Source organism: Aulonocara stuartgranti, assembly GCF_965226115.1.
Source record: "Aulonocara stuartgranti genome assembly, chromosome: 3".
NCBI classification, from domain to species: domain Eukaryota; kingdom Metazoa; phylum Chordata; class Actinopteri; order Cichliformes; family Cichlidae; genus Aulonocara; species Aulonocara stuartgranti.
In genome coordinates, this window is record NC_138941.1 from 1,278,741 (window position 1) to 1,301,416 (window position 22,676).

At 43.0% G+C, this 22,676-nt stretch overlaps 2 protein-coding genes across 3 annotated transcripts in view; one reads left to right on the plus strand and one right to left on the minus strand.

The window, feature by feature from the left end:
• Positions 1-22,676, plus strand: part of LOC309702163 (uncharacterized protein) — an 854,297-nt gene that overhangs the window by 495,652 nt on the left and 335,969 nt on the right. The gene's annotated exons all lie outside the window — the stretch shown is intronic.
• LOC309702304 (uncharacterized protein) overlaps positions 4,669-22,676 on the minus strand; it is a 29,727-nt gene continuing 11,719 nt past the window's right edge. The window contains exons 1-4 of one of the 2 annotated variants that reach the window (XM_082526931.1): positions 13,683-13,844; positions 10,446-10,551; positions 6,131-6,811; positions 4,669-5,805 (exon numbers count right to left, since the gene is read on the minus strand). In XM_082526931.1, the coding sequence (XP_082383057.1) occupies positions 5,113-5,805; positions 6,131-6,811; positions 10,446-10,463 (1,392 nt within the window). In that variant the 5' untranslated portion in view covers positions 10,464-10,551; positions 13,683-13,844 and the 3' untranslated portion in view covers positions 4,669-5,112. Of the gene's footprint in view, positions 5,806-6,130; positions 6,812-10,445; positions 10,552-13,682; positions 13,845-22,676 lie in introns of those variants that run through there. The other variant, XM_082526932.1, reaches the window with a different exon arrangement.

Consider the following 22,676-nt stretch of genomic DNA (forward strand, 5'->3'; position numbering starts at 1 on the left):
TACTGTCCCTCCACACATACGACTCTGTTCTGCTTCTATGCCCCAGCTTTGTTTACTTTTTCCCACCGAGGCTTCTAGACTTCTGATTGGCCAACATTTCTGCACGGTTAGGAATCTAGCGCCACCTGCTGCTTTGGCATGTTCATAGCAGTGTTTTCCTTCATTTCTGCCTTTATGTGTGGACGGGATTATTTTTTAAAACGGAAACGGAAAATCTCCGTTTTCAAAAATACCCGTGTACGTGTGGACGTAGCCTCAGTCTCTGACTGGAAGCGCTAATTCGTCATTCGGCTTTTGTCAGACTAAAGTAACTGTTAAAACTGTTTGAAAAGCTCAGCTATACAACAAGGAGAGATTGAGAATTTCCTTTTAGTTCTCAGTTTATTTGATATTGACAAAAGTTAGTCATTTTTGTCTGTTCTTCTGTAAAACAAACTAAGATTTATTTTTAGAATTAATATTTTGTTTCTAAGTGGAATTGACAATTTAGTCTGTTTCGTTTGTTCTATTTTGAAACTTAAACGCTTTAGCGGCTGCCTTTTGTGTAGTTTGCAATATTTGGCTTTATTTATCTGAAAAAGTCTCATGTTCCTGAAGTACATCTACCCTGTTGAACTTATTATGGGAAATAAATATTTAAATAAAAACAAGCTGCTGATTATTTCACATTTTACTTGTGAGCAACGGCACATTTAAATCTTACAAATATAGTTATTTGGCTTATATCGTGATAGATATCGTTATCGCCTGAAATGAAAAAAACATGTCGTGATATGAAAAAATCTCATATCGCCCAGCTCTACTGTCAGCAAAGAGGCACAGAAAAGAAGATCAGACACCAGCGAGGGAGGATAAGAAGGACAGACGCAACAACATTGTCATCCCCTATGTAGCCGGTGTATCAGAAAAACTCAGGAGAGTTTTCTCCAAGCATGACATCCCGGTGTATTTCAGACCCAGCAACACGCTCAGACAAAAACTGGTTCACCCGAAAGATAAAACGCCAAAACACAGACTTAACAATGTGGTGTATGCTGTACAGTGCAGCGAGGAATGCCCAGACCTCTACATTGGAGAGACCAAACAGCCACTTCACAAGCGCATGGCACAACATAGAAGAGCCACCTCCACAGGACAAGACTCAGCAGTCCATCTGCATCTTAAGGACAAAGGACACTCCTTCCTGGTGCTGAATGCCCAGAAGACAGTGGAGATTATTGTGGACTTCAGGAAGCACACAGCCCCACTCCCCCCCATCATCTTGACTGACACCCCCATCACCTCTGTGGACTCATTCCGCTTCCTGGGTACCACCATCACCCAGGACCTGAAGTGGGAGCCCACCATCACCTCCGTCATTAAGAAAGCCCAGCAGAGGATGTACTTCCTGAGGCAGCTGAAGAAATTCAACCTGCCAACACGGACGATGATGCAATTCTACACTGCAATCATCGAGTCCATCCTCACCTCCTCCATCACCGTGTGGTACGCTGGAGCCACTATCAGGGACAAACAGAGACTGCAGCGTGTTGTGCGCTCTGCTGAGAAGGTGATTGGCTGCAGACTCCCATCTCTGCAGGACCTGTACACCTCCAGGACACTGCGGCGTGCAGCCCGGATCTCAGCTGACCCTTCTCACCCTGGACACAGTCTGTTTGACCTGCTCCCCTCAGGCAGGAGGCTCCGGTCCATTCGCACCAGAACCTCTCGCCACAAGAACAGTTTCTTCCCCTCTGCTGTTGGACACATGAACAATAACCACATGACTGACTGATCACCACCTGCACTCATGTATATATCTTTCTACGTAGCACTCATAATTCTTATTCTCATGTATATATCTCATGTATATCTCATGCACATATCTTACTTTCTACATAGCACTTTAATTCTTATTGTTTGCACTGAAGCACCGCAGCAATTTCCTAATGTTGTAAACCTCAACATCTGGCAATAAACCCATTCTGATTCTGATTCTGATTCGAGGATGCCAGTGTTCACATTTTGGACAGAGAGGACAGATGGTTTGAAAGAGGAGTGAAAGAAGCATCTATGTCCACTGTGAGCGACCATCTTTGAACAGAGGCGGGGTTTACGACATCAACTCTCTGCCATCAATAATCCAGTTTTGAGATCCTTCCCAGACGCCTTAACGCCCACTCACATCCTGGGCCATCTGACCTCAGGAATTCGCATGATAAGGTGGGGCCAGGTTTCACAATGAACTCACCCGAAACTCTGGCTGATTGGGACCCACACCCAGTTTCACACCTTGGCTCAGGTGATTAGAGGATCATCAGGGGGTCCTTTTGTCCCTCTGTGGGGGGAAACTCCCACTAGGTTTATATCTGGGACTCTCCACCATTTGACCTTAGAACTGAAGAAGCTTCTCGGATGAGAGGTGAAACGTCTTCAAGCAACTTAAAGAAGTCCAGACGCTTTTCTTTGCAAGCTCCTTTGACATTTGACCACGAGCAATCTTTTCTGGTTTGACGCCGTCTTTGTAGCCAGAAACCAGCTCTCTCCTCGGCTTCCTCCACTACACGCTTCCCCCACGCCAGTCTCCTCCGTCACTATAAAGGGGAGAGTCATGAGCTCCATCACCCTCACCTGTGCCGTCCAACGTCCCGCCACCAGCCTCCACTGCAGCAGGCCAGAGACCACACCCCTGCCACAATAAGTAAAAGTATATCCTTGCTGTACCCTTAATGCTAAATGTGCTAAATTAACCGCTGCCTTTGCCCCTTTGGGATTATTCTTATGTCACTGGGATGTTGACCTTTGACCTTCACATTAGAGAGATGGGCAGACATAATTAGTGTATGAATTTTAAAGTAACAGGTAATAAAGAGAGTGTAGCAAATGTAGTCAGGTTTATTACTCTGTATCACACATGAGTGCCCGAGGGAGGCGGGGCTGACTGGGGAGACACAGGAAACAGAGAGACAGGGCTGACTCGACATGAAACGAAACGTGGGACACGGGAACAGAAACTAAACACAGGCTGAAATGAACACTGAGGGAGGGAGAACTAAGATTACTGAGAGCCTGATAAATAAGAAGAACAAAAACCAAGAAAAACAAGAGTCAAAGAAAACCAAAAACACAAAGCATTGGGCCAGGACCCACTGCTGTGACATTTATATGTGATAAAAACATTAAAAACTGCTCAGATGTTGAAATCTTTCTACGTATACTTTAGGTTCAACTCTGCAGCCTGGCATTTGGTTAAGCATGATTCAAACATTTGATTTTGTTTAACTGGTTTTAATTATAGTTACTTTTTGTGAACATTTGTTGCAGCATTTAAAAATACATCATTTATTTTCAAACTTTTATTTGATTTAGAGCATCATATTTGACCAACGTAAATGTTTTAATTTCATATAAAATAACTGAAACAGTGAACTGAATATCTGAAATCTTTCCTTCCTTAAAAGTTATAATCCTACTTAAGTTATAGTGCAAACGCTTAAGCAACAAATATACTTGATGCTAATTAATTAATATTTCCCTTTGATGTTGCAACTATGCGGTCACTTCTGTCTTTAAACAAAATAATATTTTCCAGTTACAGAAATCATAAAGTCCAAACTAAAGTGCTACTGTTGCTATATGCATTTTATATAAATCATGGATGATGGTCCTGACATGAAGGAAGAGAAAGTTACAGGTTGCATCCTTTGACTTTGTCTCCGTGCCTTTGGGCGATTTTCAGAAGGACAGATGTTTCTGTTCAATTCTTAAATCAATTTTTTCAAACACAAACACTATTTTAAAGCTTCTAGAGAGTAAAATATTAATGATAATTATAATAACAATAATAAAAACAAAAGCTCTCAGATCCATCAAACCAAGCAGCAGAAAGAACAATAACTGAAGAGAAAACTTTAACCTTGTAGACTTCATTATGTTCCAGCTGCTCTACAGACGCTGTGACCTCGAACTTAAGCAGGTCGTAACGTATGTGCAGCTCAATAACAGCTCAATACTCTCCGCAGGAGTAGTCCAGCAGTAGAAATCAGTCCAATAACAAGGTGTGTAACATCTAGCAGGGTGACAGAAAAACCCAGGGTAACTTCTAAGGACCTCAACGTCTCTCTCACATTGTGTTTTTTAAACATGCTTCCATTTGTCACTTCAGTCTTTACTCTGAAATACAGGAAGAGAAATCATGGCTGAAACAATTTCTCATGAAACCAGGGGTGTGGTCCAACAGTCAGTTTGGTGAGGAAGGTTCCTAACTGAGAGAAGTGACCCAGAAGTATCTGTGTAGCAGCCACAATGAATCCAGATCATGAGCTTTATTAACTGATCAAAGTCTCTTCTTTCATCTTCTGTATCATTCAGTTTGCATTGGTAATGCCCATTATTGTAATGCTTTTTTAAGACCAGCAAAACTTTATTTCACTTTGGGTTAGCTGGGATAAGTGATGGATGGAGGGAATTTTACTTCAGCCACAGAAATCCTAAACAGGAAGGAGGAGCAGAGTTACAGTGGATCACTATCCAGCAGGGAAACAAGGTTTATTTCAATTTCTTGGCCATGAGTGAGATTTACTGAGTGGGCAAATTAGGGAGACGACACCATCAGATCCCGAGCCCTCCATGTGTTAATCAAGAGACGGCTGCTGTGCTACATCCATAAATAATGAATAAATTAGGAGCTAAAGCTGAAAGGACAGTTTATTTGTACCATCTTCACGTGAACACATTCAAGAACATCACAGATGAAGAAACATTAAAAACTTCCACACTACATAAAGCAAGAAAAATAGTTTTTCTTTCAGGTGGTTTCAGAAAAACAGAAACATCAAACATCTCCATGACTCTCTTTGAAAGAACTAAAAACCTTTGTTCTCATGGTCCAATCATGAGTGAACTCCCCGATGAAGCCTTGTGTGCTAAAACATGTCAGAGTTTTAAAGGTTAAACATGAGTTTCCAAAAAACGTTTTGCTGGAGAACAATGAACTATTTGACTGAGTTTCAATCATTTACAGACGAGCAAAACCAGGACAGAGAAAAAAGGACAAAACTGACTCAGTAAAACAACAGAAAAGAAGATCCCATGTAGATCTGTATTATGTAGAAGTTCAGCCCAGCAACCAGTTCAGTTCAACACAAGTTTAAATGATTCTATCTGAACTCTGTGGAGCCTGATCTCAAGCTTTTTGAGTCTGACACAGAAACCAGAGGATCTTTCTGTGTCTTCAGATTCACTGTGATCCAGTGATGGGAGTGATTTCAGCCCTGAGTGATCGCGCTGATGTTTGCACAGAGCAGACAATGAGGTGAATGTTTGGGCACATTGGTAACAGTGAAACAGTTTATTAGTAACGTGGGATCGTTTGTGTGCAGAGTATGATCTGAGATTCCTGAAGCTCTTGTCACACTGGTCACAGCTGTAGTTTCCTTCCATGTGTCCACGTTCATGAATGTTACGATTACCTGAATGTGAGAAGCTTCTCTCACAGTGTCTGCACTTGTGTGGTTTCTCTCCTGTGTGGACTCGTTTGTGTGTTTTAAGCTGACCTGCAGTGGTGAAGGATGACCCACACTGATCACAGAGGTGCTTTTTAACCCCACTGTGAATCAGTTCATGTCGTTTTAAGCGATGTGATGTGGTGAAGCTTCTCCCACATTCTTTGCAGTATTTCAGTTTGTCTCCAGTGTGTCTACGTTGATGTACTTTTAGGGCCTTTTGCTGACTGAAAGTTTTTCCACAGAGGTCACAATGAAAGTCTTTCCCACCACCACAGTGATGACAGGGTTGAGAACTGGATCCATCTGTGTCGCTCTGCTTCTAAACAAAGACACAAAGACAGTGTAAGTCAGTCCTTCAACATTTGTATCCTGAACGTCGCCTGAAATAAAGAGCATCTCTGCAGACGTCCAACTACATTTGACTGTTTCAGTTAACACACTCAGTTTACTGGGCTGCAATAACTACAATACTACCACCATAATACTACAGTAATACTAAAATCATAACTGAAAGGAAAATCTGAATAATCACTCAGAGCTGCTTTTCCATGCAGTAGAATTGCTAACATGCTAACACAGTTTAATGAGCAGAGTTGTTCCAAACAGTCAGGCTAAAATGACAAGATAACAATATAAATACATACCTCACAGTAGCTGCACTTGTAGAGTCTCTTTCTGGTGTGGATCTGTTGGTGTTGTCTCAGGTAACGTGGAGATTTAAAAGTCTTCTCACACAGGTCACATCGATAAGGTCTCTCCTCAGTGTGGGTAAACATGTGTCGTTGTAACTGTGCGTCTGTTGTAAACTCTTTGCCACACTGTTCACAGCAGTACACATCATGTCTGGTGTGAATGCGTAGGTGTGTATTTCGGTTCCCTCTCTGGCTGAAAGTTTTTCCACAGATGTCACAGCTGTATGCCTTAATTCCAGAGTGGGTAACTAGATGCCTCTGTAAGCTGCTACTTTGAGTAAAAGCTCTGCCACACTGATCACAGCTGTATGCCTTAATTCCAGAGTGGGTAACTAGATGCCTCTGTAAGCTGCTACTTTGAGTAAAAGCTCTGCCACACTGATCACAGCTGTACGCTTTAACTCCACTGTGGATGAGTTGGTGTTTTTTTAGGTAACCCTTCAAGGAAAAAGACTTTCCACACAAGTCACAGCTGAACGGTCTCTCTCCAGTGTGGATGACCTGATGCCGTTTTAGTTTAGCCCTCACAGTAAAACCCTTCCCACACTCGTCACAGGTGTGTTTTTTCTCTCCCTTTCTTCTGTGAGGTTTGTCGGCCTCCTGAGAGCGCTGACTTCTGGCTCCATGTTGGTCCTGCAGTGACAGAGATACAAACAGAGGCAGTGAGTGAAATGCAGTCGTGGAACAAACTCAACCTTCAAACTCCATTAACACTAGTTTTAAACCTGAAGGTGGAGCGTGGCACCAAACACCTTAAAGGTCTCTTATCCCCACCTGCTGGTAGTTCTAACATCCAACCTGCTGTTAAAGATAATTCATGACTGTTCAAACACTAAAATCATGCACACACACACACACACACACACACACACACACACACACACACACACACACACACACACACACACACACATTATTTTATAATTTAGATTATTTTGTTGTTTCCTATTACATATTTCTATAATTTGTATAGATTTATACAGAATTATTCAGTGATAATAAATCCTATGTTTGTTTATTCTAAAGGAACCCCGTTAGCTTCCACAACAGATGTTGCTCGTCTTCCGTCAAATACTCACATAAAATATTACACAATAAAGTGGATTCAAGATATCCACATAATTTCACTCTTACATCCACAGTGAGGTTTCACAATTGTTCAAATATAAGCAATCAATAATAATAATAATAATATCAATAACATTGAGGCACATTACACAAATTTCAAAAACAAATCATGTCTTACAATATTTACAACAACTAAAAGCTCTGTAAATCGGCTTTTAAGTGTTCATTGAAGTTTTGAATAATTCTCAAATTTTTTAAGGCAACTTATTCCACTTAAAAGTTGCTCTAAATGTAACAGTTTTACAAAACGTTACTTTTAACTCGAGCATTTACTAAATTGCAGCTTGTTGAAAACTGTGTAATATGATGATGTATTTCATCTGGATACTGCAGCTGAGCAGAATAAATGTGGTGTGTTTAACAGAATTGCTTTCTTTAGAACTACAAGTAAGCCATAGAATATTTTAGCCTGTACAGGAAGCCAAGAAAGGTTATTATGCATGTTATCAATATTAGTATAGTATGAACATCTTCACACTAATCTGGACGCCTTATTCTGGACTAACTGAAGTCTGTTAAGATCTGTCTTATTAGCTGCTGACCAAATGATTGAACAATACTCCAGATGAGACATTACTAGTGCATTAATGACATCTTTCATAATGAAGAAGTGATACACAAAGAGCATTTCATAGCCATAGCTATGCCTTGTCGGCAGAGTTATGTGACATTAGTGATGTTTGTACTTTCAGCGTTAACTTGGTTTTAAAGCCTTTAAAATATACGCCGTTCAATAGTCGACCTTCATCTGACAGAGAATGTGATGATTTTGTGGATAATTAAAGTCAGTCATATATCCACAAACACAACAAGCTGAAAGTCAGTGATGCTGCTCGGTTTGCAGTCCTGAACATCACGGCACAAGCAGGATCCACTGCACTGTTAATGTTAGCTGTGTTATATTGCTGCCTCTGTTCGGTGGTGTCGAGCCAAACGCACTTTAACGTGTGTTTGAACGAGCTGACGGTTCACTCGTTAAGCTGAAAGAAAGATGCTTTAATCACAGCAGTCACACATGTGTCCACTGCACCATCTGGAACTCTTCTTGTTTACACTCGTAATAACACAAACACTAAATCCTGCTTCTCTGGTGCTGTTGTGTAGCAGTGTGTACACCTGAGACTGTCACCTGTCTGTCTGTCCTGCACTCTCTCTCTGTTTCTTTCTCTCTGATTGTGGAATAAAAGTATGAACATGTGTTTATAAGTTACACTTGTGTTTGAATCCTGCAGCTTATCACACATTTGATTTCCATGTGTGACGACTGCAAGTGTCCAGAGTGAGGACAGACTGAGGGAGCCACTGCTGCACATCATCTGTGAGGCTTTGCAGCCCTGATGATCCACCAGGACAAACTCAGCAGTGTGTGAGGAAGAGGAGGAGGAAGAGCCAGCAGCAGCTGACAGATGGAGAGAATAGACAGACTGTTCCCTGTTTGTGAAGGACTGCTAGGAAAGTTTAACATAACTGTCTGTGCTGAATCAGTCTTATTAGGTAATGTTCAAATAATGTGATCATCCCAGTGTTTTCAGTGTGGGAGAAAGTACTCAGGGCCTTCAAGTTACACACTATGAAAGGCAGCAACAAGTTTAATGTTCAGAAACCTAAAGTCTGTATCAGCAGCAGAATGGAGCTAAAAATAAATGTTGGTTTCAGTTCTATGAAGCTTTGAGTATTTTGGATCAGTAGCTGCTGTGTTTGTTGCATCATATTGCTGTAACTGTTTATATGCTTTATATATTCTGAGCTAAGTTGATCTATAGTGTTACATCATATTCTATAAGGATGTTATGTGTTTGTAGACTTTCTGCCCAGTTTGACCCATTTAGCAGAAGTCAGCCTGTTTAAGGCTCTGATATCTATTCTGTGTGACTTACAGCAGTTATGACATGGTCTGATTTTCTCACCCAATAAAGGAATATTTCATATATCAGTCTACTCTTCATTCTATCAGACACAGTTATCACAGCTCCTACATTTGCTTTTTACACATATATGTAAGCACTGAGCCACATTTAGTACCAACATATTAAACGAACAATATTTGTCTCTTATATATGATACATCTGTATACACACTGTCACAGATACTTGTCTGTGAGTGAAGTGATTAATATAATAACTATAATATTGGCCATATTATATTTACATTACCACAGTGAGATGACTTTAGTCTCATGAACAACATCAGCTAATTGTTATTTACAGCTAATCTTAAACGACTGTTCAGCACAGAAATGAAGCCCAACAATCATGTTTCACAGTCCTGTGGTCTCAGCCTCAGATACTCATCAAATCACACAGAGCTCATGTAGAAACAAATGAACTAAATATGTTCTCCTTCATTTCTGTCAAACAAAGCTGTATGAAACGTTTCCAGCTGTTAGTATCATGGTTGCTAGGCAACCTGGGCAGCGCGACGGAGGCTAGACGTCCCATTTCACGAGCCTACGAGCCCCGCACTTCGGCCTTAGCGGTCTTTGAGTATGCGGCCCTTGAGGACTTTAAAGCTGCAGAACCTGAATCGGGATACAGCCATGATGATCTCCAGCCTCGTGCTCGCCAACATTCTCACCTGAGTTAAGAAGACGATCACTGAAATGGTCTCAGCAGGTCCTTTGATGACAGCAATGAAATGCAGTGGTAAGGCTTTTTGGGGATTAAGTTCGTTTTCATGGCAAAGAAGGACGATGCAGTTCATCTGATCACTCCTCATAACATTCTGGAGTGCAGGCAAAATGCTATTATAAAAACTTAAGCAGCAACTTCTCCAGGTTCCAATATTTATGCAATTCTCAAACCTTTTGGCCACGACTGTATAACCTCTTCTGAAGTTTAGTGGATATTATACATGGTTATGCTCAGGATGTGTCGGCCAGTTTCCACTGGAAACGCCTTTTGGTTAAACTGTCAGCAAGGAATTTGCATTTGCACTGTTACATTTTTATATAACTTTAATGCACATAAACAACAGCTGCTTGTTTCAGTGAAAATACATTGATGGGTTTTTAATAAAGTTGTGCAGCTGTAAAGTATTTTGTCTGGTGTCAATTCTATCGTCAGCTACATCGTTATGGCAAATGTTCAAATGTATATGGTGATAAATATCTTTGGTCATATGGTCCTGCTCTGTCTGTCACCTTCTGTGTTGAGCTCATTGTTTCCTCTGTAGTGGCTGAGCTGAGTCCAAGTAGCTGAAAATGTTCCTCTGCTGCTCCGTCAGACTCTCCTCCTCCTGCTGATCAGCTGGGACACAAAACAGATCTTTGTTAGGCTCCACACTGCACTGAAGAGTCAAAGTGTCTCATATGTTCATCTGACAAGTAAAAGAACACATTTTTGTTTCCCGAGGTGGGCAACTTGTTGGAAACAAACACAAAAGGTTTGAGCACTGATACCTCCCATTGCTGGCATTGAAAGATGCAACGCCAGCAATGTGGATTGTCAAGACTCAAACCAATCATCAAGCAAAGACAACAGGGATTATTTGTTTCTCTTTATTTAGCATTCACAGCATTTGTAGTTGCCTTCTGTGCAGGGGAAGTCCACGCACACTGTGTGGTACCGCCATCCGCAAAAGGTGCATTCAACCTCTGTAAGAGAAACGAGATTGTCTGAGACTGAAATGATATTAACTAAAGAAGTGGTGATTTGTAAAACTTCACATTTTGATCCGGGACGTACTCTGCATGAAAACAAGCGCTCACTCTTCCTGCTCAACAAATGACAAGGGCGGAGCCTTATACCACGTGATACAGAAGCTGTGCCGTGTGATGCTAAAATTAGCAGGGAAACAACAACGGAGAGCACGTCAGGGATGACGAGAAAGTGACAGGAGAAAATCCGTCCCGGTCAACCACCCAAACATCAATAACGGGAACCTTATACAGCGCTTCCCTATACCCGTCGAACTCCCGCAGGCACAAAGACATTACGGAGGCTATCACTTATCACCTGACCAAAGATATGGCTCCATCAACACTGTGCAAAACGAGGGATTTAGGAAAACGATCAACACCCTAGACAAACGCTACACAGTGCCGTCCCGCAACTATTTTTCTATTGTTGCACTACCTGCTCTGTACACGCAGCGTCGAGCAACGGTGGAGACGGAATTTCAAGCAGGACAACATTTTGCTGCAACAACAAAACGTGAGACATTTGTTGTTTTATGTTTATTTATTGTTATGAGAGAATCATGATCTCAATTCTAAGCCAAAAAATCGTGATTCTCATTTTATGCAAAATCGTGCAGCCCTAACATTAACACAAAACTATTGTTTCACCAGAGAAACGCACATGAAGAGAGAGAGAGAGACAATAACAGCTACCAAACAGTCGTCATAATTCGTCACACAATGAGAAAAGGACAAATCAACAAGTAACAATGACTAATTAATATTAAAATCTGTAACATAATGTATTGTTTGGAGTTTAGTCTGATTGGTTCAGGATGAGCTGCCATTATCCAATCACACGTCTGCTTACCTGCATCTTTTCTCTTTTTTCTAACCTGAGCACCTGATGGCTTTGAACTTTTGTTGTCCATCTGCCATTGGTTTGAATTTTGCGCTCCAGTACAAACACAAATCCCCCAACCCGAGGATCAGCACAATTAACCTAACAGACCTACACCTTAGTTCACAGATTCACTTTGTCTAAGGTTGATTTCTGGGATTTCACACAACCCAGGATTCAGATCGTGAATCCATGATGGGCTTGGATTTACATCATTATAAATGAAATGTGCTCTACTTGGAAGCAGCCGGCCCCGCCCCTTTTGACGGGTTGTGTGAGACTTTAAATCATCAAACTGTAAATTATAAATTTAAATTGTCATTGATCCTTTACCCCAAGTCCTAAAGTGTAGATTTATTTTCTTACTCTTCTTATATTTATTGTTTGTTTACTTGCACCGCTGTAACTGCAGCCTCGTCATCTCGTCTCTCTATCCGGTTGTTCAGTGATGACGCGACGAATCCTACTTCTGGGCCTAAAGTAGTCTGCGTTTAATATAGCTTTTGTGTTGTTAACATGTTTAATATTATGTATTTTCTTCTATTTGATCTCAAAAAGCTCCTAAAACAGTCAGTGATCACTGTTGACCTCCCTCGGCTTTTATTACCGCTAATCATTTATTTAAGCTCAGTTTTTAAAACCTTAGGATGTAACTACAGCCCAGCCCATGCAGCAGTATATGAATGACTAACCTCGTATTGTGGATGGATTATCTCAGTTGTTCTCCTGGCTGAAGTTTGGTCCTTTTACAGCATCCTGCCATGCGATTACATTTGTTCCTGACCACCGGGAACACTCACATTAACTTTTATCGAGTGGAAAAAAAGTTATCTTGTTTATATTATGCTAACATAGCTGTGTCGCTAGCGGTCACGTAGCACATCATTATATACCAGCTAGCCCAACTTCAGTAACCCTACAAACATCACTGCTGTTTAGTTTTCTGTCTTCATTTATGCTGGAAGTGATAGCAGAGCTGTACGTTTGAATTTGTTTCCAAAACCCCGCAGTCAGGACCTGCTATATTGTATTTAGATGGAAGCTAGCGAGCTAACTTCCTGCTAACTTCTAACTCCGTTAAATGTCATAAATTCCGTTTTCATGGATGCCTGGATGTTAAACTCAATTGTTACACCTGGTAGAGCAGAACGCTGATCATTTTATTAAAGATGAAAGACTTTAGACAGTTTTTCAACTCTCAGTAATGCCACAGTGATCGTTTGATATATGGACCTGCAGCGGAGTTTAGGCCCAGACACGGCTAGTGACGTCAGACTGAACAACCGGATATGCTGGACTGTCTGTAGCGGAGATGACAATAAAGTTTACTTTGACTTCAGCAGCGCGCAGGCGCACCGAGGGCTCTCGCGCTCACTTTGTAGAATTTAGAAAAAACATCGGTGCAGATTATAAGTCTGTATCATAATATCTGTTTGTTGTGTTGTTTTTATTTTGTTTTGCGAGTTGGTTATTAGATGCCGCTCCAGCCAGCCAGAGACTCCCCGCCGCCCCGCCCTCTCCTCCCTGTGCCGCCAGCAGCACCTCGCAAACGGAGGGCGCCCTTACTCCCAGCAAATGGCTGATAGAAAACCGATCGGTGCCTACGAATTTCCCAATATGCGCTGGCATGACGTCGGGGAAGCATGGGTACGACCGATTCTTTTATTTTTTTCTTGCCAATACCCGTGATGCCCCCCCCACCACGATGCATTCTATTGGTTTGCACACTTACACACACCCAGCTGTGGTTTCCTGTTTTGCTGGACTCTGGAGAGCCCCGCCTTTAACGCTCTTCTCTCACAGAGAGCAACAGAAAACTTGGAAAAACTCCAGATTGACTGAACTCAGTTCAAAGTTACCTTGACACCTTTAGATGTGAGACGTAGTGATGGTCCGCTTGAAGCTGACGCTCCGGTGCGTGTGTCAGAAAGATCAACGCGCTGCTTCAGAAGCACCGTGTCGAGGCTTGATTCGTTTGGCCAGAGTCACGTGATCAGTGACGTCTGAAGCTTCGTTTAGAACGTACCTTTTTTTAAATCAAACTTTATTGAAACACAATGAGTATACAACATACAAACAGATGAAGTTTACAAAAGAACAGAACATGAACATACAGAACCAGGAGTAAAAAAATTATGATATGAGTAGGCGAAAAAAATCAACATATTGTAACGTGCAGTGGAGATGAAGCCAGCCGCGGAGGTGTGCAGGTGGATAGCGAATGAGCAACAGCTTCTGACTTTCCAAAAAGTACTCATTTATTTACAATATCAAAAATAAAAGTGCTACCTCTACCACACATTACTAAAGAGCACACTAGTCCGCGTACACACGGGAGCATCCATTACAGGAGGAGTGCGAAGAAGAACAAAAAGGGGGTGACACCAGTCGTGAGACAGGAGGCGCCGCCATGTGGTGATACACTGCATTACAATAGCAACTATTACATAGTCCCCCCCTGGTGAGAAAAAGGCTGTCCTCAGCCGTACACAGCCGAAAAAGCACACACCACACCTAACAGTACCCTATACATAGAGGTTACAGCTAAGATTGGTGCACACACACAGGGCAAAAGACCATTTAAAAATGAAATTGGTGAAAATAAGACGAATATGTACAGTGGAAAATCAGTTTTCTTAGTTTTTTTCACTTTTTTCTTTTGTTCTTTTTTTTTTTTCTAAGTAAATGCCAAGAATGAACCTTAACGCACGAAAGAGCCATAAAACTGGATTAAGTAGAGCAAACAGAAACATCTACATAGCATGACTCAAAGTAGCAATGCAAATAGACAGCATCAAACAGGTTTAACCAAAACATTTCACTTCAGATCAAGCCTGGTTGTGTGAAAATCATTAGTCCATCTTTTGTTGCTCCAGCCAGACGTAACTCTGGGGCAACGTCTGGGCCTGAGATTGTAATGTCCACCAGCAGCTGGGTGCTGGACAGATCTGGGTGAAACACTCTCTGGAACAGCGCCCACACCAGAAGAAGAGTCAATGTCCGGTAAATCAAAGGGGAATGGCTCAGAGTCAATGTCAGTGTCTGCAGGGGGGCCAGGGTGGGCCTGAGAGTCAGAGTTCAGACCCTCTGCGGTCTCTCTCTCAGCAGGCAATGAAACAGAATGTTCTTTGGAAGTGAGAGAGTCCCAGGTATGGAACGGTTGCATGTTCACAACATGATAAACACCTGCATCCACACCGGAGTCCACCCAAGTGAGCCTGTAGGGTTGCTGACGACACCGTCGTGGTGGGCCTGATCTCTGATAACAACGAGACGGCCTACCTGAAGGAGATTAGGAATCTGGAGAACTGGTGCCAGAGGACCTCCTTCTAAACGTCAGTAAGACAAAGGAGCTGATAGTGGACTTCAGCACTAAGCAGGAGAGGAACTACCAGACCCCCGTCATCAACGAGTGCCCAGTGGAGAGAGTGGACAGCTTCAAATACCTCGGAGTTCACATCACGCAGGACCTGTCATGGTCCTGTCACATCAACACCGTGGTGAAAAAGGCCCGTCAGCGTCTCTACCACCTCAGACGCTTGAGAGACTTCCAACTGCCCTCCAAGGTGCTCAGGAACTTTTACTCGTGCACCATAGAGAGCATCCTGACAGGAAACATCTTAACCTGGTTCGGGAACAGCACCATGCAGGACAGACGAGCTCTACAGAGGGTTGTGCGATCAGCTGAGCGCACCATCCGCTCCAAGCTCCCTGACCTGCACTCAATCTACAGCAGGCGGTGCTGGACCAAGGCCAGGAAGATCGTGAAGGACCTCAGCCATCCCAACAACAGACTGTTCTCTCTGTTGAGGTCAGGAAAGCGATTCCGCTCCCTGAAGACCAACACAGAGAGACTGAGGAGGAGCTTCTTCCCGCAGGCGATACGGTCTCTCAATCACAATCACACCACCACACAGTACTGACCCACACATATAGTTCTTACACACACACTGGACATTCTGGACATTGTTTTCACTTCATCACTTAAATCACTGCTGCTGTTATTGTGTATATATTTATTTATACTTCTTGTGTATTTTGTTCATACATTCTTATATAGTTCTATATTGTGTATTGTGTATTTTGTTGTACAGTTATTTTATTTTCAATTTAATTTATATATTTTATCTTATTCTATCCCAGTGTGTTGTACAGTTATTTCATTTTTAACCTTAATATTTTATTCCTTCCTAGTTAAATTTACCCTTTTTAATTTTTCATATTTATTTCCTATCTTATTCATAGCCTTTTCCTTTTTTGTTTTCTTTAGGTCACGAGCAGTTGTCCAAGCATTTCACTACATATCGTACTGTGTATGACTGTGTACGTGACAAATAAAAATTTGAATTTGAATTTGAATTTGTAATTAACATCACTGAGTCTCTGAGATACACACAATGGTCCCTGAAACAGTGGTGCAAGTTTAGCAGTAAAGTTAGACTGAGCGTCTGACCTGGGGTGCGTCTTAACTCTCACAAGGTCACCAACACGAAACGTGGCATGTCGATGTCTCAAGTCATAGTAATGTTTTTGTCTGTCATGGCTATAGTCCAAAGCTGCTTTGGCGTGGTCGTGAGCTTCCTGCAGGGAGGCTCTCAGAGTCTCAGGGTAAGGCACACCCGGTTCATCAACACCTGCTGTAGAAGGCTGAGTGATAAGGTCAAGCGGGGTGTCTAACTCACGACCATAAAGCATCATGGCAGGAGTCATACCTGTACTGTCATGGGGGGCGGTGCGCAGAGCAAAGCAAATTTGAGGGAGAAACTTGTCCCATGATGTGTGCTTATCACCTACATAAGCGCGGATTGCAGTTTTCAGAGTCCGGTTGACGCGTTCAGTAGCATTTGTCTGAGGGTGATATGCCGTAGTGAGTCTGTGCACCGAGCCTAAGGCAGAAACAACATGTTCAAAAAGCTCACTCACAAAAGGAGACCCTCTGTCAGAAATGAGGTAAGTGGGTGTACCATGCCTAGCAAAAATGTCAGTGACGAATTTACCAGCTGCTACCTGAGATGTAGCTTCTTTGACAGCACTGGCTTAAACCCATTTACCGTATTTTCACAACCATAAGGCGCACTTAAAAGTCTTAGGTTTTCTTCAAAAAGTACGGCGCGCCCTATAGCGCAGTGCGCCCTGTGTGTTGTAATGAGGACGTAGTAGAGAACGCCATGAGAACGCTAAAGGGTGAAGTGCGTGCGTTGACTTTATTATAACGCACATACCTGTTCTTTTATACAGGTATGTGCGTTATGCAGGACATCGTTGTTTTAACAACCCTGAAAATGGCAAAGAGACACGCTTACGAAGCACAGTTTAAACTGAAGGCCATCAGCTACGCGGAGGAACATGGAAATCGAGCAGCGGTGAGAGAATTTAAGATTAACGAATCGATGGTTCGCAAATGGAGGAAGCTAGAAAACAAGCTCCGGCAGGTCAAGAAAACGCAGCTGAGTTTCCGCGGACATAAGGCGAGGTGGCCCGAGTTGGAGGAAAGACTCGAGCGGTGGATCATCGAGCAAAGAACGAGCGGGAGAAGCGTTTCGACGGTCACCATTCGGCTAAAAGCAGTTTCACTTTCACTTTTTATGAAACGGTGCCATTTTTCCATCCGGACCAGGACTATGGTAGCGCAGCAACTTCCAGCGGATTATAAGGAAAAGCTGGCCATCTTCCGCTCCTAGTGCAGCAAACACATCGGCGACAAACACATCCAGCGATGGATGACCGATGGAGACCACAGTTTCACCAAGAGTGGAAGGCAGCGCCGGGCGAGTTACGCCACAATTTGCCAATGGATTGTAGATGCTTGGGCTAATATGTCTGCTGGCACTGTTGTTCGAGCTTTCGCAAAAGCCGGCATCATTTCCGAGGAGCCGCACGGCACGGAAAGTGACTCTGACAGTGAAGAAAGTGAACCTGGAATGTTTGATGGAGATTTAGCGCAGCTGTTCAATTCAGACACAGAGGATGAGGACTTCGATGGGTTTGATTGATGATAAAAATGTGAGTACCAAACTTTGTTTTGCTCCTGCTTTATTTTTAAATACGCACACTTGTATGCTTGTGTGTTGTTGATGATGACGATTACTGGTAATAAAAATGTGAGTAAGGTACCGAACTCAGGTTTGCTCCCGCTTTATTTTTAAATACGCATACGGTACTTGTATGCGCCCTATAATCCAGTGCGCCTTATGTGTGTGTTAAATACAGTAATGGCACACATAACTGAGACTGCGCCTTTTAGCACAGTGCGTCTTATGGTCGTGAAAATACGGTAGTCAAATAGTCAACAAACACGATCAAATAAGCATTACCAGTGGGGGTGCGGGGAAGTGGCCCAACAAAATCCACACCCACATACTCCCAGGGTTTCTGGGGGACAATGGGAACCATAAGACCGGCTGCTTTTTTCTGACTTGGCTTGGTGAGTTGGCACACTGAGCATGAAATCACATAGCTTTTCACATCAGCTGCCATTTTGGGCCAGAAAAACCTAAAACGCAGTCTAGCCAATGTCTTAGAAACACCCAAGTGACCTGCTGTGGGGTGGTCATGGTAATAGTCCAGCAAGGTGCCTCTCATGGAAGTAGGGGCAAACAGTTTCAGCTCTTTCAAAGGGTGGGTTCTCTGTGATACAAAAGAGAGTCATACACAACATACTGTAACAAGGTGGCATTGTCCGAGCTGTTCAGAGAGTCTGCTTCAATGTCTCTGAGGAGTGGACCTGTGACATGATCGTCTAACTGCAGCTGTCTGAATTGTGAACGGTCAGCCAGAATGACGGGGGGCAGAGTACGAATGTCCAGGCTGCCCATAACAGCATGATCTGGTAAAAGATCAGTCGGCCTGTCACAGGTCAGAGGCAAAGGGTTGCGTGACAGTGCGTCGGGAACTTTGTTCTGTGCACCAGGTTTGTGCACTATTGTGAAATCAAAGTCCTGCAAACGAAGTGACCAGCGGGCAAGTCGGCCCGTTGGGTTTTGACGAGACATGAGCCACCTGAGACTGTTGTGGTCAGTGAAGATAGTAACATGAACACCTTCAACATATGGGCGGAAGTGTTCCAGAGCCCATATCACAGCGAGGCACTCCTTCTCTGAAGTGCAGTAGGGGAGTTCAGCTTTGTGAAGGGAGCGACTAGCAAAAGCCACAACGTACTCACGACCCTTGTCATCCTTTTGCATCAACACTGCCCCAAGACCAATGTCACATGCATCGGCGTGAATGGAAAAGGGACGGTTGAAGTCTGGAAATGACAGGATCGGGGCTGATGTGACATGATCCTTCAAAGTGTCCATGGCCCTTCGACAGCTGTCGTCCCAGTGGAAAGCATTGTCCTTTCTGGTGATGGCGTGAAGAGGTTCGGCATGGCGGGCATAATTCTGAATGAAGCGTTGATAATAGCCAGTCAAGCCAAGGAACTGACGGACGTGTTTCACTGAGGTTGGGGTATCAAACTCCTTAACCGCCTTTACTTTGTCCGGATCGGGCTTAACACCTGATGATGTGATGCGGTACCCGAGAAAGGTGAATTCATCGAGGCAGAATTGGCACTTTTTGAGCTTCAATGACAAGCCAGCAGCCTGGAGTCTGCCCAGCACCTCCTCAAGATCCACTAAGTGCTGTTCAAAGGTAGGTGAGGCGATAACAATGTCATCCAGGTAGACTGCGCACGTTTTGTAAATGAAGCCAGCAAGCACAGAGTTCATGAGTCTCTGAAAAGTTGCAGGTGCGTTGCAGAGCCCAAAGGGCAGCACCCGAAACTGGAAGAGACCGCAGTGAGAGATGAAGGCAGTTTTAGGCTTCGAGTCCTCTGCTACAGCAATCTGCCAATAGCCTCGCGCTAAGTCCAATGTCGAGACAAACTTTCCTCTTGCCAGAAAGTCCAAAGACTCATCTACACGAGGCAGGGGATAAGAGTCTTTTCGGGTAACTTGGTTGAGCCCTCAAAAGTCCACGCCAAGTGAACTCCAGGAAGCCCTGATAAGTATGCCCAATAATAAGGCCCCAGGTCCAGACGGTTTCCCTGCAGAATTCTACAAAGAATTCTGGACAATTTTGGCACCAGTATTCCACGGCATGTTGCAGGAAATCGAGGAAAATGGCAGACTACCACCAAATATGAATTCTGCCAACATTAGTCTCCTGCTAAAACCAGGCAAAGACCCTTTATTTCCCTCAAGCTATCGTCCAATCTCTCTTTTAAATGTAGACCTTAAAATAATCTGCAAAGCTCTCTCAAAGAGATTAGAGAAAATGACCCCCCTCTTAATTCATCCTGACCAAACTGGTTTCATAAAAGGTCGGCACTCCTCAACAAACACTCGTAGATTACTTAATTTAATAGACTACTCATACGATAAAAACATCGAAACCATAATATTATCTCTAGATGCAGAAAAAGCATTTGACAGAGTTAACTGGAATTTTTTATTCGCAACTTTACACAAATTTGGTTTTGGAAACTCTTTCATAAACTGGATAAGAATATTATACAATTCCCCAACAGCTCGTATCAGAACAAATGACCAGACATCCTCCAGCTTCTGTCTCCTGAGGGGCACCAGACAGGGATGCCCACTCTCCCCTTCACTTTTTGCAATTTTTATCGAACCTCTAGCAGCAACATTTAGACAGGCTACAACAATTAAGGGCATAAAATGTAAGAACATAGAACATAAAATCAGTCTCTATGCGGATGATGTGTTGCTTTTTCTGCAAAACACACAAACCAACCTCTCTGAGGTAATTACTTTAATAAACTGGTTTTCAAGAGTTTCAGATTATTCAATTAACTGGCCAAAATCTACAGTTCTCCCCATTAACTGCTCCTTCCATAATTCTTCCTCTGCCCCACTGCAATCCGGAAATATTAAATATTTAGGTATTAATGTCTCTCCTAAGCTTTCAGACTTAACTAAATTAAACCACATTCCACTTCTAAAGAAAGTAGAAGGCGATCTGACTGGATGGAAATCTTTACCCATATCACTCATGGGAAGGGTCGCCACTATAAAAATGATGATCTTGCCAAAAATAAATTACTTATTTTTGATGATCCCTAACAAACCATCACAAGATTGGTTCAGATCTCTGGATTCATATATTTCCAAATTCCTTTGGAAAGATAAACCCCCGCGTATCAGCTTAAAAACGCTACAAAGAACCAAGGATAGAGGAGGATTAGATCTGCCTAATTTTTACCAATACTTCTTAGCCAACAGGCTTCAGTTCATCTCAGAATGGTTAAAACATACCTTCTTAGTTGAGCCCTGGCTAGATGTTGAACAGGCACTATGCAAGGATCTAGAGATTTCAGACCTACCATTTATTAGCTCAAACATCAAAAGACATGAATGCTTTAAAAGTATCAACATCAGCTTTTCTCTGACAGCATGGTGGGAGTTTCTAAAAATAACGGAGTCTTCATTAATTCCATGCAAACGTACACCTATCTGGAATAACCCTGACATATTACAAAACAATAATATGATTAATGTCCCAGAATGGAGTTGTAAAGGAATTAAATACTTAGAACATATATTAGAGGGAACAGAATTTATTCCATTTGACAGACTAGTTGCACAATATGGGATCAACAAGACAAGATTTTTAGAATATCAACAAATTAAATCCATAGTAAAAAAGAAATTTAACCTCAGTCAAGTTGAATTACAAACACCACTAAGTGCGGCACATTTTCTTACTCTTAAATCCCCCAAATTATTATCTAAAATATACAGAACACTTTCTAAATTAGATGAATCAATATCCCTTCCTATTGCAAAGTGGGAAGCAGATTTATCAGTCAGCTTAGACCAAAACTTCTGGTCTGAGATTTGCTTAAAAACCTTTAAATTAATTAAAAATCCCAGTCTGCAATTAATACAATACAAAATACTACATAGAGTGCACTATACAGGTCATCGGATGTTCAAGATGGGCTTTACATCCTCCGACAACTGCTCACACTGTCAAGGCAATACACCAGACAATTACATCCACGCTCTTTGGTTCTGTCCACCAGTGCAAAAGTTTTGGCGCGAGATATGTGAAGACTTATCAAAGTGTCTGAAATGTAACATTCCAACTTCCCCCTTAGTGTGTTTACTGGGCAGCTTAGATAATGTCACTTCAGAAACGAATATAGCCCATATGATTTTCACTGCCCTATGCATAGCCAAGAAAACAGTCCTCATGAACTGGAAAAATAAAAATAATCTTAATTCTAACCAATATAGAAATTATCTATTAGATTACATTAGTCTTGATACAGCCTCTGCCACCACATCAGATCAATTGCTCTGGGCTCCTTTTATCAGCTCCATCACCTAGTGGGGGTGGGGAGTCATAGTTTGGTCCCGCCTTCACTGTTGTGATTGGTGTGGGGGTAGGGACAGGCTTAGGGCGTCGGGGGGTTCCCCGGAGGCATCTTCCTTGGGGGGCTCAACCCGGGGTAGCGGTCATGTGCGGTTGGGGGCGTGAGGTTCTGGGGGCGCTCCGTCTCCGGGCTGGGGCCCGGGCCGGGCCTCGGGGGCTTGGGTCCTGGTTGGTGTGTTGGTTGTGGGCGGGTGGGTGCATGGGGGCCCAGCCCTGGAGCAGGGTGCCGCCGGTGCGTCGAGCCACCTGGGGGGCTCTTCAACTGGTGGGGGAGATGGTCACATCTGCAGGAGCTTTCCTCTCTTCAGGGACTCTCTCTGCAGGAGGGGGAGATACAGGAGAGGTGGAGGAAGATCTCAGCCTGGGCGTTTACTGTCTTATGTAGTCTGGAAGATGAGTGGATGGTGGGGTGGGTGCAGTTTTCTCTGTGGTGGGGTTGGGTGAACTGTCCCGGGCTCTGTGGGGCCGGGAGG